Here is a 13214-nt window from a genome sequence, read left to right as displayed (position 1 = left end):
CTGAAAACCCAGGTAGGGAAGGTGGGTTCTCTTAGGATCCAAACCATGAAGGGCCTGTGTTCCGGAAGAGCCCGGGTGCTGGTGCATGTGGCCTGGGGCTCGGGTGGGGGCCGGGCCGGGAAGTCAGCCTTCACCCCTCCCCAACGACAGCGTGCGCTCGGCGGGCAGCTGGGCGAGGCCGGGTGAGACTGCCTCGGGTGCTTGGCCGTGGGGAGGCACCACCGTCCCTGACGGGTAGGATCGGCTCGCTGGGCGCAGCGCAACAGCGTGGCGGATCCTGAACACTGGCTTTCCCCTGGAGCCGCGGTGTTCCAGCCTGGCCCCGAGTCTCCAAGAGCCCCGATGGGCAACACCTCCCACCTGCTGCCACACGTGCAGGACATTTCAGGCCGACCTGCGTGACAGCAACAGCAAAGCGACCACAACACGGCCCCGGGAAGAGGGCAGGAGGCCTGGGCAGCGGCGGCAGCGGGCCTGTCGTCAGGACGCAGGAGACTGGAATGCGAGTCCACGTGTCAACAGAGTACTCTGCTCAGCAGGAAGCACGGGCTGAAGAACGCGCTGACCAACCTCAAACCGGGGTGGGGGGGGGCGGGGAAGTCTCAGAACCACGTCTGTGAGGCCTGCTGCCGCAGGAGGAGCCATGCCGGGCCGCGCACTGCTGTCAGGTGTGCAAACAGCACCGCCGATGGGGCGGGGCGGGGGGGGGGGGGGGGCATCTGCTGTTTTTTGTGTGAAAACGGACTGTGCTCCGACAGCACGACCCGGCCAGGCCCTCAGGGACTGACCCAGGAAAGATGACTCGGGCCAAGAGGACAGGCGCATGGACGGCACAGCAACTCCAGGCGCCGCCGCCAGAGCCGAGCCGGCTGGACCGGGCCAGAGGTCAGAGGCCACGGGGCCAGAGGCCGCCGAGGAGACTGCTCGGTAATTAAGGGGAATGAACATGGATTTTACGTTTCTCGATGCTGCTGTAAATTGAGTCTTTTTCCATTTTCATTTTCAAGTTGCTGCTCAATGACTCATTCTTAATGAACCTCTGCTGCGCGCAGGCACCTGGCACGTGCTCTCTGTTTAATACCCTGTGCAGCGCTTCCACGGGCGGTCAATGTATCGACCGGGGCTCCGGTCCCAGCTCCCAGACGCTCCCCACCGAGCGGGACTCGGCACACGTGAGGCGGGGGCAGGCCGGCTCGTCCACCCTCTCCGCCCACGCTGGGCGCCAGGCACGCAGCTCCCACCACGCTGGCTGCACCAACAGGCCCAGTCAGGGCCCGGGGGCCGCCTGGCGGCACCTTCCCCAGCACCAGAGGAGCCCCTGGATCCCTCTCCTTCCAGCTGAGCTGAAGATGAGGCCCGGGCTGGTCCAGGCTCCAGCGTCTCAGCTGGTATCAGAGGGTCCCGAGCGCTAGGGAGCTGGCCTTTGGAGCATGAACCTCTCCACGGGCTCCCTGCACCAGCACTGGCGTCTGTGACAGGCTGTCCTGCTCTCCCTGCGGGCACCATCTGCAGTGGCTGACGCACACGCTGTACCTGAGGGACGCCCTGCAGCATCCACACCCCCCCCCAGTCCCAGGCCTGTCATCCCAGCTTCCTCCACCGAGCCCCTCCCTGTGCACCACACTTTCGGCCTCTCCCTGCGGACCCGGACGTGGGGCAGTGAGGCCTGGAGGAGGCCTGTGCATTTTGCCAACAGAGGTAGGCGCGCCCGAGGCCCGGCTCACCTGGATGCCGTCCAGCAGCCGGCTCATGCACCAGTACGTGTCGGCCTCCACATTGCGCAGCACGTCTGCAGGCACGCGGGACACGTCGGCGATGTCCACGTCCTCCTCCTCTGCAAGGCATGGGAAAGACACGGAGTTAGCCGGGGACCACGACACAGGACACGGACACGGGACACGGGACAAGGACACGCAGGCGCGGAGGAGGCTGCTCTGTGGTCACCTCTCCAGGCCCATTTCTCTTGATCTAAGGAGGTGACTCATGTCTCTTCCACCTCATCGCTTAGTGCTTCTTAATTTCAATACCTAATCAGATGCAGATAATTAATATTCTGAATCCTTTCCAATTAATTAGCATAATTAATATGTTTTAAATGATTGCTTCTCAAGTAATGCATACTCTAATAAGAGAAAACCTACATGAATTACTTATAATTAACAGAGGTCTGGAAGTTCTTGGTAACACTTCAAAGTCCTGATTCTAAGACATTCCACACTCGCTCAGTGATAATCCTCTAAAACCATTTCCAAGGTGAGAGGTTTCAAAGCCACGGCAGGTAAATCCCCAGATTGACAAGCAAAGATCCAAGAAGGCAGCCGCGCAGGCGTCTGAGAGGCTATGAGACCCACGATGTCCCTCGAGTGGGAAAACCTAACGAGGAAACACCATTAAAGTCAAAAGACGCAACACAGACGCCTCGCTGAAATGCTGTCAGACGTTCGGACAAACTGACTTCAGACCCTTGTAAAGAAGCTGCCATCCGCATGACACTCACAAGAACCTAAAAATAGTGTATCCTGTTTTTAATTTAATTTGCTTTTGTTTTACTTTGCAATTGTGCAAGGCATCTCTGCAAGGAAAACAACTTTAAAATTGAAAACATAAATGTTAAGTGTCAGAGAGTCCCGGGGATGTGAAGGTGGGGGAGGGGAGAGGGGGGCACCCCTCAGACCCAGGCTGTGTGCTCCGCCGCCCGCAGCCAAGGCCCTGCCTGGAGGCCGCGCGGCAGCCTCAGTGGGAGGTGGGAGGTGGGAGCTCCGTGATCACAGCTGTGGGCTGGAGTCTCCCAGAGGCACCTGGGCCTTCCCCACCCACCAGACCCCACCCACCCAGCAGGAGCAGCAGAAGGCCTTTCCTGGGCCAGAGCCAGGTCACAGATGGTAGAAACGGCCTCCTTAGGGGGTGGCCTCGCTGGGAAGAGTTCCTGCGACTTAATCCACACCCCACCCACGGGAGCAGCTGGGTGACTTCCCAACTCCAGGGCTGAGTCAACAGCCATCACAGAAGCCTCTTCAGAGGCCCTTTCCGCCCACTCCTCTCCTCCAAGGCCCTTCAAGGCTCTCAGATGCTTCCTTCCCGAGATGAAAGGTAAACGCGGAGAAAAGCCGTCCAGGACGCGACCGCCTGGTGTACAGGGGCGGGGCCCACAGCCAGGTCCTCGGGACTCAGCTGCTCCCAGGGACGCGGCTGCTCCCAGGTGGCGGGAGCACGCTGATTTCTCCGCATGGGTAGCTGGCTCGTTATTTTATCCATGGGAATGTGGGCGGTCTGTTGGAGGTGTCATTTCTCACACGGGCCACTTGCTACTCTCCGATGTGATGCAGTGAAGGCATTTACTCAGAGGCCTGCCCGCCGATTTGAAAAAGCAGAAAGGTGCCGTAACCGGTTTGGCTCAGTGGATAGAGCGTCGGCCTGTGGACTCAAGGGTCCCGGGTTCGATTCTGTTCAAGGGCATGTACCTTGGTTGCGGGCACATCCGCGGTGGGGAGTGTGCAGGAGGCAGCTGATCGATGTTTCTCTCTCATCGATGTTTCTAACTCTCTATTCCTCTCCCTTCCTCTCTGTAAAAAATCAATAAAATATATATTTTTTTTAAAAAAAGCAGAAAGGCAGGAGTGGGCGGTGGGGACAGGAGCAGGCAGCCAGCGGGCCAGCACCGAGGGCGTGGTGATGAGCGCAGAGGCCCAGGCGGGGCACAGCTGCTACCGATGGGCAGAGCGCAGCTTCCGAGTTCTGGGTGCCGCCTCCTGCGGGCCACTCATCTGAACCTTGCTGAGTAGCCCCGACAGGCAAGGCCGCAGCTGGGCACTGGCCAGGAAGGGCACAGCTAGGTGCCAACGTTCCCCTGAAATCAGAGCCACACCCTCTGCCTGGGTCTCACTGCGCCTGAGACAGGGCAGCATGAGCCAGCGCCCACTGAGCTCCCTGGGCAGACACAAGTCTAGAAAGTGTGACTTCGCTGATGAAAGAACAATCCCTCCATCCCCCTCCCCCGCCCCCCGTCACATGGTAATAGCACCTGTGGGCACAGCAGTCCCCGAGCGCCGGGTCCTTCGAGGGGCCTCGCTGCCCAGGACCAGGCGGCCCGCGGAGGAGCACCTCACTGGGAGCAGGGTCTGGCAGGGTCTGGCAGGGACGAGGCCTGGCACAGTGCCGTCCCCTTGTGGTGAGCCGGATGGCAGCTGGGACCGGGACCGGGACCACCAGGCTAAGCCATGCCCCGGACCTCGAGGGCTTCCAGGACACGCCTCAGGCACAGCCCTCGGAGCCAGTGGGGCCAGCGCCTGTGGAAGAGCAGGAGGCGCAGGAGGGAGGCAGCTGTGAGGACCACGCCCATCGCCCCCGGGGCATCGGGAGCGCCTGGGGCTCCTCAGCCGAGCGTCTCCCGCACGCTCCCCGCGGGGGGTTGAAGGTGGGCGCCTGGCAGCTCGTGACGGAGCGGTGAGCCCTTAATCACAGGGACTCCAGGTCTGCAGAGACAGTCCTGCTGGGGGAGAGCGGCCATCGTCCAAGGCTGTAAATTCATAAAACTCCGGCTCAGCAAAACAACTGACGTTGTCATGAAATTGGACTCTCGGCAAAATGTTTAATCCTGATGTAAATAATGCCCAACAGCAGGTGGCAGACTAACCACCGCCACAGGTCACGGTTGTCACGGGGCTGGAGCGAGTAGCGGAAGCTTCTGCAGCTGTGGTGGCCCTCGTGCCTGGATCTTTGGTTCTGACATGGCTGTGACGGGAGTGTCGGTTAACAGAAATGCCGTCTATTGAAATACTGATGCCACTGTTAACTCGGATGGAGCACTTTATGTGCAGAAAAACACAGGGCAGGGGGAGGGGAGGTTGAGGCAGGCCCGCCGGGAGTCCGGCAGGAGCGGCCCTGCCCCGCCTGGTCCCACTGACTCACTCAACCTGCATCGACTGGCTGTGTCTTTGCTATTTGCTGAGCAGGAGCATCTGCAGGGAGATGGTGCTCCCATGGCCATGTCTGCAAACAAGATCCAGCCGGGCCTGGCCAGGTGTTCAGTGGGCGGGAGCGTCGTCCCTACGCCAGGAGGTGGCAGTTCCATTCCCGGTCAGGGCACACCGAGGCTGTGGGTCAGAGTCCCGGTGAGGGCACACCGAGGCTGTGGCTCAGAGACCCGGTGAGGGCACACCGAGGCTGTGGGTCAGTCCCGGTGAGGGCACACCGAGGCTGTGGCTCAGAGACCCGGTGAGGGCACACCGAGGCTGTGGGTCAGTCCCGGTGAGGGCACGGCTAGGCTGTGGGTCAGTCCCGGTGAGGACACACCGAGGCTATGGCTCAGAGTCCCCGTGAGGACACACCGAGGCTGTGGGTCAGAGTCCCGGTGAGGGCACACCGAGGCTGTGGCTCAGAGACCCGGTGAGGGCACACCGAGGCTGTGGGTCAGTCCCGGTGAGGGCACGGCTAGGCTGTGGGTCAGTCCCGGTGAGGACACACCGAGGCTATGGCTCAGAGTCCCGGTGAGGACACACCGAGGCTGTGGGTCAGAGTCCCGGTCAGGTGAGGATTTTTTTAAATTTACTTTTTAAGAAGACCCAGCCAGGTAGAGAGTGTGCGTCACAGTGTGACAGGGACAGCTCAGGTAGCTCGGAGAGCACGGGGCCGGAGCCACAGACGGGCACTTGAGCTGAGCCTTGGGAGACACAGAACTGAGCACCCAGGACGGACAGGCGACGGGAGGAAGGACCTGCGGAGCCCAGAGCCAGGCAGCTGCTCGGGACGTCTGCACAACTGAGGCAGGAGGGGGTCTCGGGGACCACGAGGCGCCTGGGCCAGGCTCTGGAGCGGGCTCCTTCTAGAGGGAAGGGGAAGCCCTCGGGGACTCCTGCCCATCGGGGTCACTCACCAAGCTGGTGCCTGCAAGCATGGCAGGTGGTGAGGAGTCCAACCGGGGAAGGAAGGGCCAATGCCCCCGCCAGGGCCCGCACACCCCGACCGCTCCCGAGGCACAGACACACTGGGCGCCATCACTGAGGCCCTCACGTCAGGAAAGACAGTGCCAGGACCAGACCCCCCCAGCATGAGGTGTCAGGCTCTGGGCACGGGCACCGAGGACAGGGGTGGCAGACGGCTGCCGCACCACCACGGCTCCCCACCACGTCCTACTTGTCTGCTCTGTCCCCCGCTCCCACCAGGCTCCTCCAGGACAGGAGTGACCTCCGTCATGTCCACGTCCCCACACCTCTGGGAGCCCCGGTGAACGAATGGCCTACGTCAGCGAGCGCACAGCCCAGGAAGAAGGAGGTACGCCAGTGACTGGATCCGAAACAGTGAACTCTGCCAAGACGTTCTGCGAAGAACGAAAGGAACAAAACCCAGACCCCCTGGCTGAGGGACGTGCGGCAGCCCTGCTGAGCCTGGGCGACAGGTCGAGTCTGGCCTGCTCTGCTGATGGCAGTGCCCACACGGAGTCCACAGGACTCGGCTGCACGGAAGGACGCAATCTCCAGACACTCCCGTGGGACGTGCTCTCGTCCACGTGCCGCGGGGGAGGCTCAGCCCGAGCGGGCCCGGCGTCCCCAGAGCCCAGGGTGACAGGGCCCGGGACTGCACACTTCAGGCCAGCTGGAGGGTCCCTAAAGCAAGATTCAAAAAGATGGCAGACCAAGCAGATGTGTGGGCCTGGGCCCTGCCCTGCGCCTCACAGGGGCACTTGGGAGCGCGGGCCACGCCCTGCCCGAGGGAAGCCGCGCAGGCCTTGCGGGGGCGGCGGGAAGAAGCCCGCTCAGCCGGGAACGCAGCTGGGGTCCTGCCCTCGGCCGGGTCTCAGCGGCCATGGCCACGCGTGAGCACAGACAGCTCCCGCCCGACACCCTCCTCCCCTGGGGAGCCGGCTCTGAGGGCGGCTGGGCGGCTGGGAAGAAACATTCCCAAGAAGCCTGTGGACCCAGTGGTGCCTTCAGAGGCCCGGGGTTTGGGGGGGGGGGGGCCCACAGGCCACCAGGATGAGGGGCTCGGACAAGCCCAAGCCGGGTGGGTGCTCAAAGGTGCAGAGAAACCGTGACACACTGAACACGCCAGAGGAGGAACGTGCGGGAGCAAGAGGCTGCGGGCTCGCTCAAGAGCGGAGGCGGGCGGGGCGGGTGGGGTCTGGTCCCCTGGGACCTGAGCAGACAGTGTCAAAGGAGCTCGGGTGCGCCAGCCGAAGGGAAGGCGGAGGGAGGGGAGTGGGAGGCCCTGGCCTTTCCCGTCAGGGCCCCCGACCCGTGGGTGGCAACGTGGGCGCCTGGGCCCCTGCAGGCTCGCAGACCCTGGGACACAGAGCTGAAGCGGCCGGCCGCCGCCCGCAGTCACGCTGTCACCCGGCCCGGAAGGCTGTGTGTCTGCACCGCCTTCTGCGAGAGCGCCATCCAGCACCAAGACGGGGACCCCTCGCAGCACCCACCGTCAGCGCGCCCGCCGCTCCCTCCTGCAGGCAGGGTGTGCCTTCCTCACCCCTCAGAGCGCCGGGGTGTGTGGTCCTACTGTGTGGGCTGCAAAGTGCAAGCCAGGCCCCGGGTCCTGCGTGGACACAGCGTGAAGCATGCCTTTCCCAGGGATTTCACAAAAGCCATGGGAGTCTGTCCTGACCTCCTCTTATGTGGACAACAGTCACACTGGACCAGGGCCCACCCTCGTGACCTCAGTGCCTCAGTCACCCCTGTAATCACCCAAATACAGTCACATTCTGAGGCGCAGGGGGGACTCCAGCACTGAGCTGGGGGGGGGTGAGAATTCAGTGGGTGACATTCATGCACACACACAGACTTTTTTTTTCTTATTGATGTCAGAGAGGAAGGGAGAGGGAGAGATAGAAACACCAATGATGAGAGAGAATCATGGATCAGCTGCCTCCTGCACGCCCCACACTGGGGATCGAGCCTGAAACCTGGGCTTGCGCCCTGACCAGGAATCGAACCGTGACCTCCTGGTTCATTAGGTCACACTCAGCTATCGAGCCTCCGGCCGGGCCACAGACACTTTGATGAGCAGCACCGAGTGTAGGCGACAGGTCCTGCTGCTTTTATTCACGCCCCGCTCACTGTCACCCCTGGGAGGTATGTGACGGAGTCACGCTCCCGGCTGCCTGGAAGCCAGCGCCCCACATTGGGGAAGCTCCCCAGAGCCACCTCTGAGGGCCGCCTGCCCCAGGAGCACGGAGAAGGCACCGGCCTCCCAGGCAGCGCAACCCCTCCCAGGAGGCTGTGCCCGGATTGCGGGGGCCAATCTCCTCACCTGGCAGGCACGGAGGGTCGTCCTTTTTCACCTTTGCTAATTTGACAGATAAAAACAAAACTGCATATTGGCTCAATTTGCATTTCCATTACTAGTGAACTAGCTGGGGTTTTCTTTTTAAGTTTATTATTCACTCGTGTTCCCCACTTTGTAACATCTCTGCTTATTTCCAAAAAGAAGGTTTTAACCATCCATTTGCTCTTCACAGAGAGAAGAAACGGCGCTGAAAGAGGACAACTGCCGCCGCCCAGCGCCCCGGGGCAGGGGGCAGGGGCTGCTGCGGGCAGGGCGCCCAGCACACACCCCGCCCGTCAGTGAGGGGCCGCCTCCTCGCGGACACGGGAGCCGTCGGAGCGGCTGGGAAGTAACTCATGCTGCCTGACCTTTCTTTCGCTACCCCACTCGGGGTACTTTAATCAGATACATCGATAGGTGCTAATTAGCCCTGCTTGCAGTAAGTCAACATTAACAAGCCACTTCGATAATAAATCAAAAAGTCATAATTGGCATTTTAATTTTTCATAAGGAACACACGGCGCAACGCTAGACAGAGCCGCGTTGCAGCGCGCAATCACCCATAGCAGGGCCCTCGGCCCAGCCTTCACTGTTATTAACGCATAAACGTGCTTCCCGATGAGGAGAAATGGCTGTCAGACCGCATCTTATTAGTCAACTATTAAACTTTCTTAATCATCAGTCAGTTTAATTGCTCCTGACACGGGCTATAAATAGGGTTTTGTGGTTTAATAAAATCCTCCGGGGTAACCCCGTCGCTGCCAGCACTGGTCCCAAAGCTCCCTGGACCCGGGCAGGGCCCCTCGACCTCCCCGGGCCAGGCGTTTCCATTCCAGTCAGCTGTGACATTCGGAAGCATTTTGCTAATTTATGCCCCAAACACGTGAAGACACTGCTTATTCCACTCACAGCGTGTCTTCAACCACCTCCCTCACGGGCAGGGAACCCGCGTCCTCGGGTCCAGACGGACGAGAATGAAGGCACTGACGCTGCCCGTGGGGCTTCTGGGATGCCGCCCCCTCCCCTCCAGGGCTCAGTGTCCCGAGCCCTGCCCCCGCCTGGGCGGGGCTGCGGCAGAGCAGAGAGGAGAGGACGCTGGCTGCCCAGGCACTTACCCGGGAGAACTGACAGCAGGGACAGGCAGGACTCGGAACAGACTGTGGCACCTTCCCTCCATCCATCGCAGCCGCCTGCCAGCCCGGGCGGCATGTGAGGCCGGACCCCGCCGCCAGCCGGGGGCTCCCTGAACACCTAGGGGGCCGCAGCCCAGAAGAAACCTCTCACACAGCCTCTCTCCTCCTGGTCACGACTGCATCGCTGTGATAACCAAGTCCCTGCCAGCACCGACGGCCTCTCCTGATGGTGCCGGCTTGCAAGACCTGGGAGTGGCGCCCAACACAGCCCGAAGAAGTGCCACGACATGCTGGCCGAGCTGGATGGAGAGGCCACAACACTGGCTTCCACCGGGGAAGCCAGGAGGGGGTGGGAAGGAGGGGGTGGGAAGGCTCCTGGAGGCGAGAGCCCGATGAGTCAGGCCTGGAACCATGCACGGGCAGAGCTGTAACCGCCCAGCCGCCCAGCGCCCAGCGGCCCCACTAGAACTGCTCCTCCCGAGCGCCCCTCGGCCCCCCTGACACCACGCCCTGGGCCGTCCATCCGTCCCCTGCCACTCACCAGTAGGGCCCCTGTGGTCACTGCCAGGCCGAGGGACAGGCTGCTGACGGACAGGCACCAGCACACAGAGCACGCCCTGGGCCGTCCGCTCACAGCCGCACCGATCCCGTCGGTGAGCAGGCAGGTCTGTGCAGCCTGGGGGGCTGAACGGAAGCCCTCAGTCGCCCTGCGACGCTTGCCCGCGCACAGCTCTGCGGGACTGGACGGCTGACAGAGGCGCTGGGCCCCAAGGGCACATCATCACGAAGCACACTCCCCGGGCCCAGACCCAGCATGACGGCTGGCGATGCCCCACCCGCGTGCTCACGCCGGCGATCCAGACGGCCCATCACTCTGGAGTCCGGCCGCTCACCCCGTGCCCTCCACGCCCGTGGCCCTGGCAACGCCGCGCCCTGATGATTCTTTAGAAACACGTAATACAGGACCCAGGAACCTGCGTGAAGGCCCCGCATCAGACGCTGCTGCCTCGCCCCCAGATGCTGTCGTTCCAGAATGTGCTTCTGCAGTGGCTTTGTGTGTTATTAGCCAAGTGATGTTGTTATTGCAACAGTGATGATTAAATACAAACGCCATCAGAGCTGTAATAACAGCGCGTGCGCCCTGTGGTCTGTCCCCGGCTCCCAGCACCTCGAAGCGGCGGCGGAAAGCACTGCCTGTCTGCAACGGTGAGGCCAAGGCCGAGCAAGGCAGCTGCCCCGAGTGCAGGTGGAGTGAAAGCGGGATCGGGAGCCTGTCTGTACCCACGGTGTGCACGCAGCTCACACACATCACACACATCTCACGGCAACCACACCCTGGATGCGCCATTAGAGAGCGAGCGCCAAACCCCGGGTGGGCCAGGAGGAGTCCCGCGGGACCGCCCTGCCGGAGCGGCCTGCTGTTGGCTTTGCGGGTCACCGCACCCCGCAGACGCACGGGCACCCACAGGGCTCCCTCTCGGCAGCCACGCTGGCAGCCACCGTCTGAGCGCCTGCAGGGCCTTCCAGCGTGAGAGCTGCCACCACTCTCATCTCCTTGGTCGAGGAACTCCCTGCTGCCACGTCACTGAGCCCACTCGGGAAACGAACAACAGGAGCTCAGACCTCGGCAGGAAAGTGGGCAACGGGCCACACTTCCCCACCTGCCCTGGGGACGGTCCTGCATTTCACGGTGGACGTGAGGCGCGCTCCCTCAGAGGAGACGGCAGGGACAGAGGCCGCTGGGTGCTGGGGCGGCTGACAGCCACCGGCCGGTCCACATCCAGGCCCCAGTTCCTGCCGCCCTGCAGAGCCGAGACTCCATCCCCCTGCAGGTGAGGGCAACCCTGAGGCCATCCTCAGCCCCCTCCCAGGTTGCGGGCTCGATCCTCAGTGCGGGGCGTGCAGGAGGCAGCCGATCAATGACTGATGTTTCTCTCTCCCTCTCCTTTCCTCTCTGAAATCAGTAAAAATATATTTAAGAATAAAGGGAACATTCACCATTGGACACTGTGAGATAAAAATCCCAAGCGAGCCTGCGAGGGGGGAGGGAGGATGAGGGTCTCCGAAGCCTTCGGTTGAGCCCACACCCCGGGGCTGTGGTCCTCACATGGGGAAGGGGGTCCGTGGAATTCCTGAGACCTGCCAGGGCCGCTCACACCCTCCCCGGCACCTCCTAGTGCCTCCCACTCGTGGGGGAGGCCTCTCTTCCAAGGCCTGGCTGCAGCGCTGGGATTTCTGGACTCTCCGTGGCACGAGCGACCACGCTCAGCATCCACGCTGTGCTCTGTGACCGTCTGTTCCACACGTTCCCTGTGGCCGGGAGGGACCGTGTGGCCCTCTGTGACTGGCCCTGTCACCAGCACCGAGGCTCGTCGCGTTGGAGCGTGAGGTGTGCCGTCCTTTCTTCCCGCCTGCCGCTGGCGCAGCGCCCTTCACTCACACCTCGCACTGACGAGCCCGTGATGAACAGTGCCCTGTGCCAGCTGCTGGTCCACACAACCACGTCCCGCGTGGGCTGGAGCGCCAGGCAGTCTGCCGGAGTCGCTGCACCAGTTTACAGCCCCACCAACGCGCCAGATCCAGTTCCCCGCGTCTGTGCCTCCTGTGTGAGCGCTGCCGTCCCTGCGGGCGCGAGGGGTCTCTCGGCGAGGCTTGGGGTTGCACCCCATTGGTTATGGCAGCGTCTTTCCGTGAGCTTATCTGCGGTGTGTGTGTTCCCTAAAGAAGCGCTGATTCAAATGCTCCGCCGTGTTTAACAGGGGCCTGGAGTGGTGAGAGCTCGTCGCTGCAGATGCACGTTTCTCAGCTGCGTGCTGTGCCGACGCCCCCGCTCTGCGGTGCCAGCGCAGGGAGCTCCCATCTCCGTGCGGTTGGCCTACGTTCTCTCGCCGCTTTTGCCTTTGGTGTCACACCTCCGCAACCACGGCCTCACCGCGGCTGACGACCTGGCCTGTGTATCTTACAGGAGGTTCACAGGGCACCTATTTTGTCTGCAGTGCAAGGCAGGGATGGACTTTAGTTGCCTGAGTGTCGATATCTAGATGTCCCAGCACCATTTGTGGAAAAAAACCATCTCGCCACTGAGTGGTCTTGGCGCCCGTCAAACAATCACCATCGAGATGAAGGTCTACGCCACACAATCCTATTGCTCCACGAGCCACGTGTCTGTCCACGTGCCAGAGTGACACTCGCTCGTTACTGCAGTTTTGTAGTAGTTGTCCTGGCTACTCTGGATTCCTTGAATTTCCATGTGAATTTAGAGACAAACCTGCCCATTTCTGCTCATGGGCACCTGCCGGAGTCGCTGCACCAGTTTACAGCCCCACCAACGCGCCAGATCCAGTTCCCCGCGTCTGTGCCTCCTGTGTGAGCGCCGCCGTCCCTGCGGCGCCATTCTGCCCTGGACGGAGGGAGTCTTTCGGTCACTCTGGGGAAACTGCCATCCACGCACTTCCGTCTCCCCCAACCACGGACACAGACGACCTTCCCTTACTGAGAGCGTCCTTAACACAGTTCAACCACGTGTTTGGTTTTGAGAGGACAAACCTTCTACTTTTTTGGCTGAATGTACACTATTTTATTCATTTGATGCTACTGTAAGTGGAATCGTTTTCACAGTTTCATTTTCGGGTTGTACATTGCAAGTGTAGAAAAATACAACTGATTTTAGTACCTGGATCTCGACTCCTTCCCCCTGGCTGACTGTTTATTAGTGTTCCTGGGGTTGTCTATGTACGAGATCACTCCCTCGTTTCCATCCTGGGCACCACTGCTTCCTTTCTGCTGAGCCGCTGGCTGAGACCGTGCCCGTTGAACAGGGTGGAG

The 13214-nt window shown here is 61.6% G+C and overlaps 1 protein-coding gene across 1 annotated transcript in view; it reads right to left on the bottom strand.

Moving 5' to 3' along the window:
- Positions 1–13214, bottom strand: part of TBC1D22A (TBC1 domain family member 22A) — a 123196-nt gene that overhangs the window by 31124 nt on the left and 78858 nt on the right. The window contains exon 9 of the mRNA XM_070411319.1: positions 1725–1834. Coding sequence (XP_070267420.1) covers positions 1725–1834 — 110 coding nt within the window. The remainder of the gene's footprint in view (positions 1–1724; positions 1835–13214) is intronic.

This window comes from Myotis yumanensis, unplaced genomic scaffold (assembly GCF_028538775.1).
Source record: "Myotis yumanensis isolate MYYU_CA2020_CCGP unplaced genomic scaffold, mMyoYum1.0.hap1 SCAF_3, whole genome shotgun sequence".
Taxonomy (NCBI): domain Eukaryota; kingdom Metazoa; phylum Chordata; class Mammalia; order Chiroptera; family Vespertilionidae; genus Myotis; species Myotis yumanensis.
The sequence above is the reverse complement of the archived record's forward strand: the minus strand, read 5'-3'. Positions and strand labels throughout refer to the sequence as shown.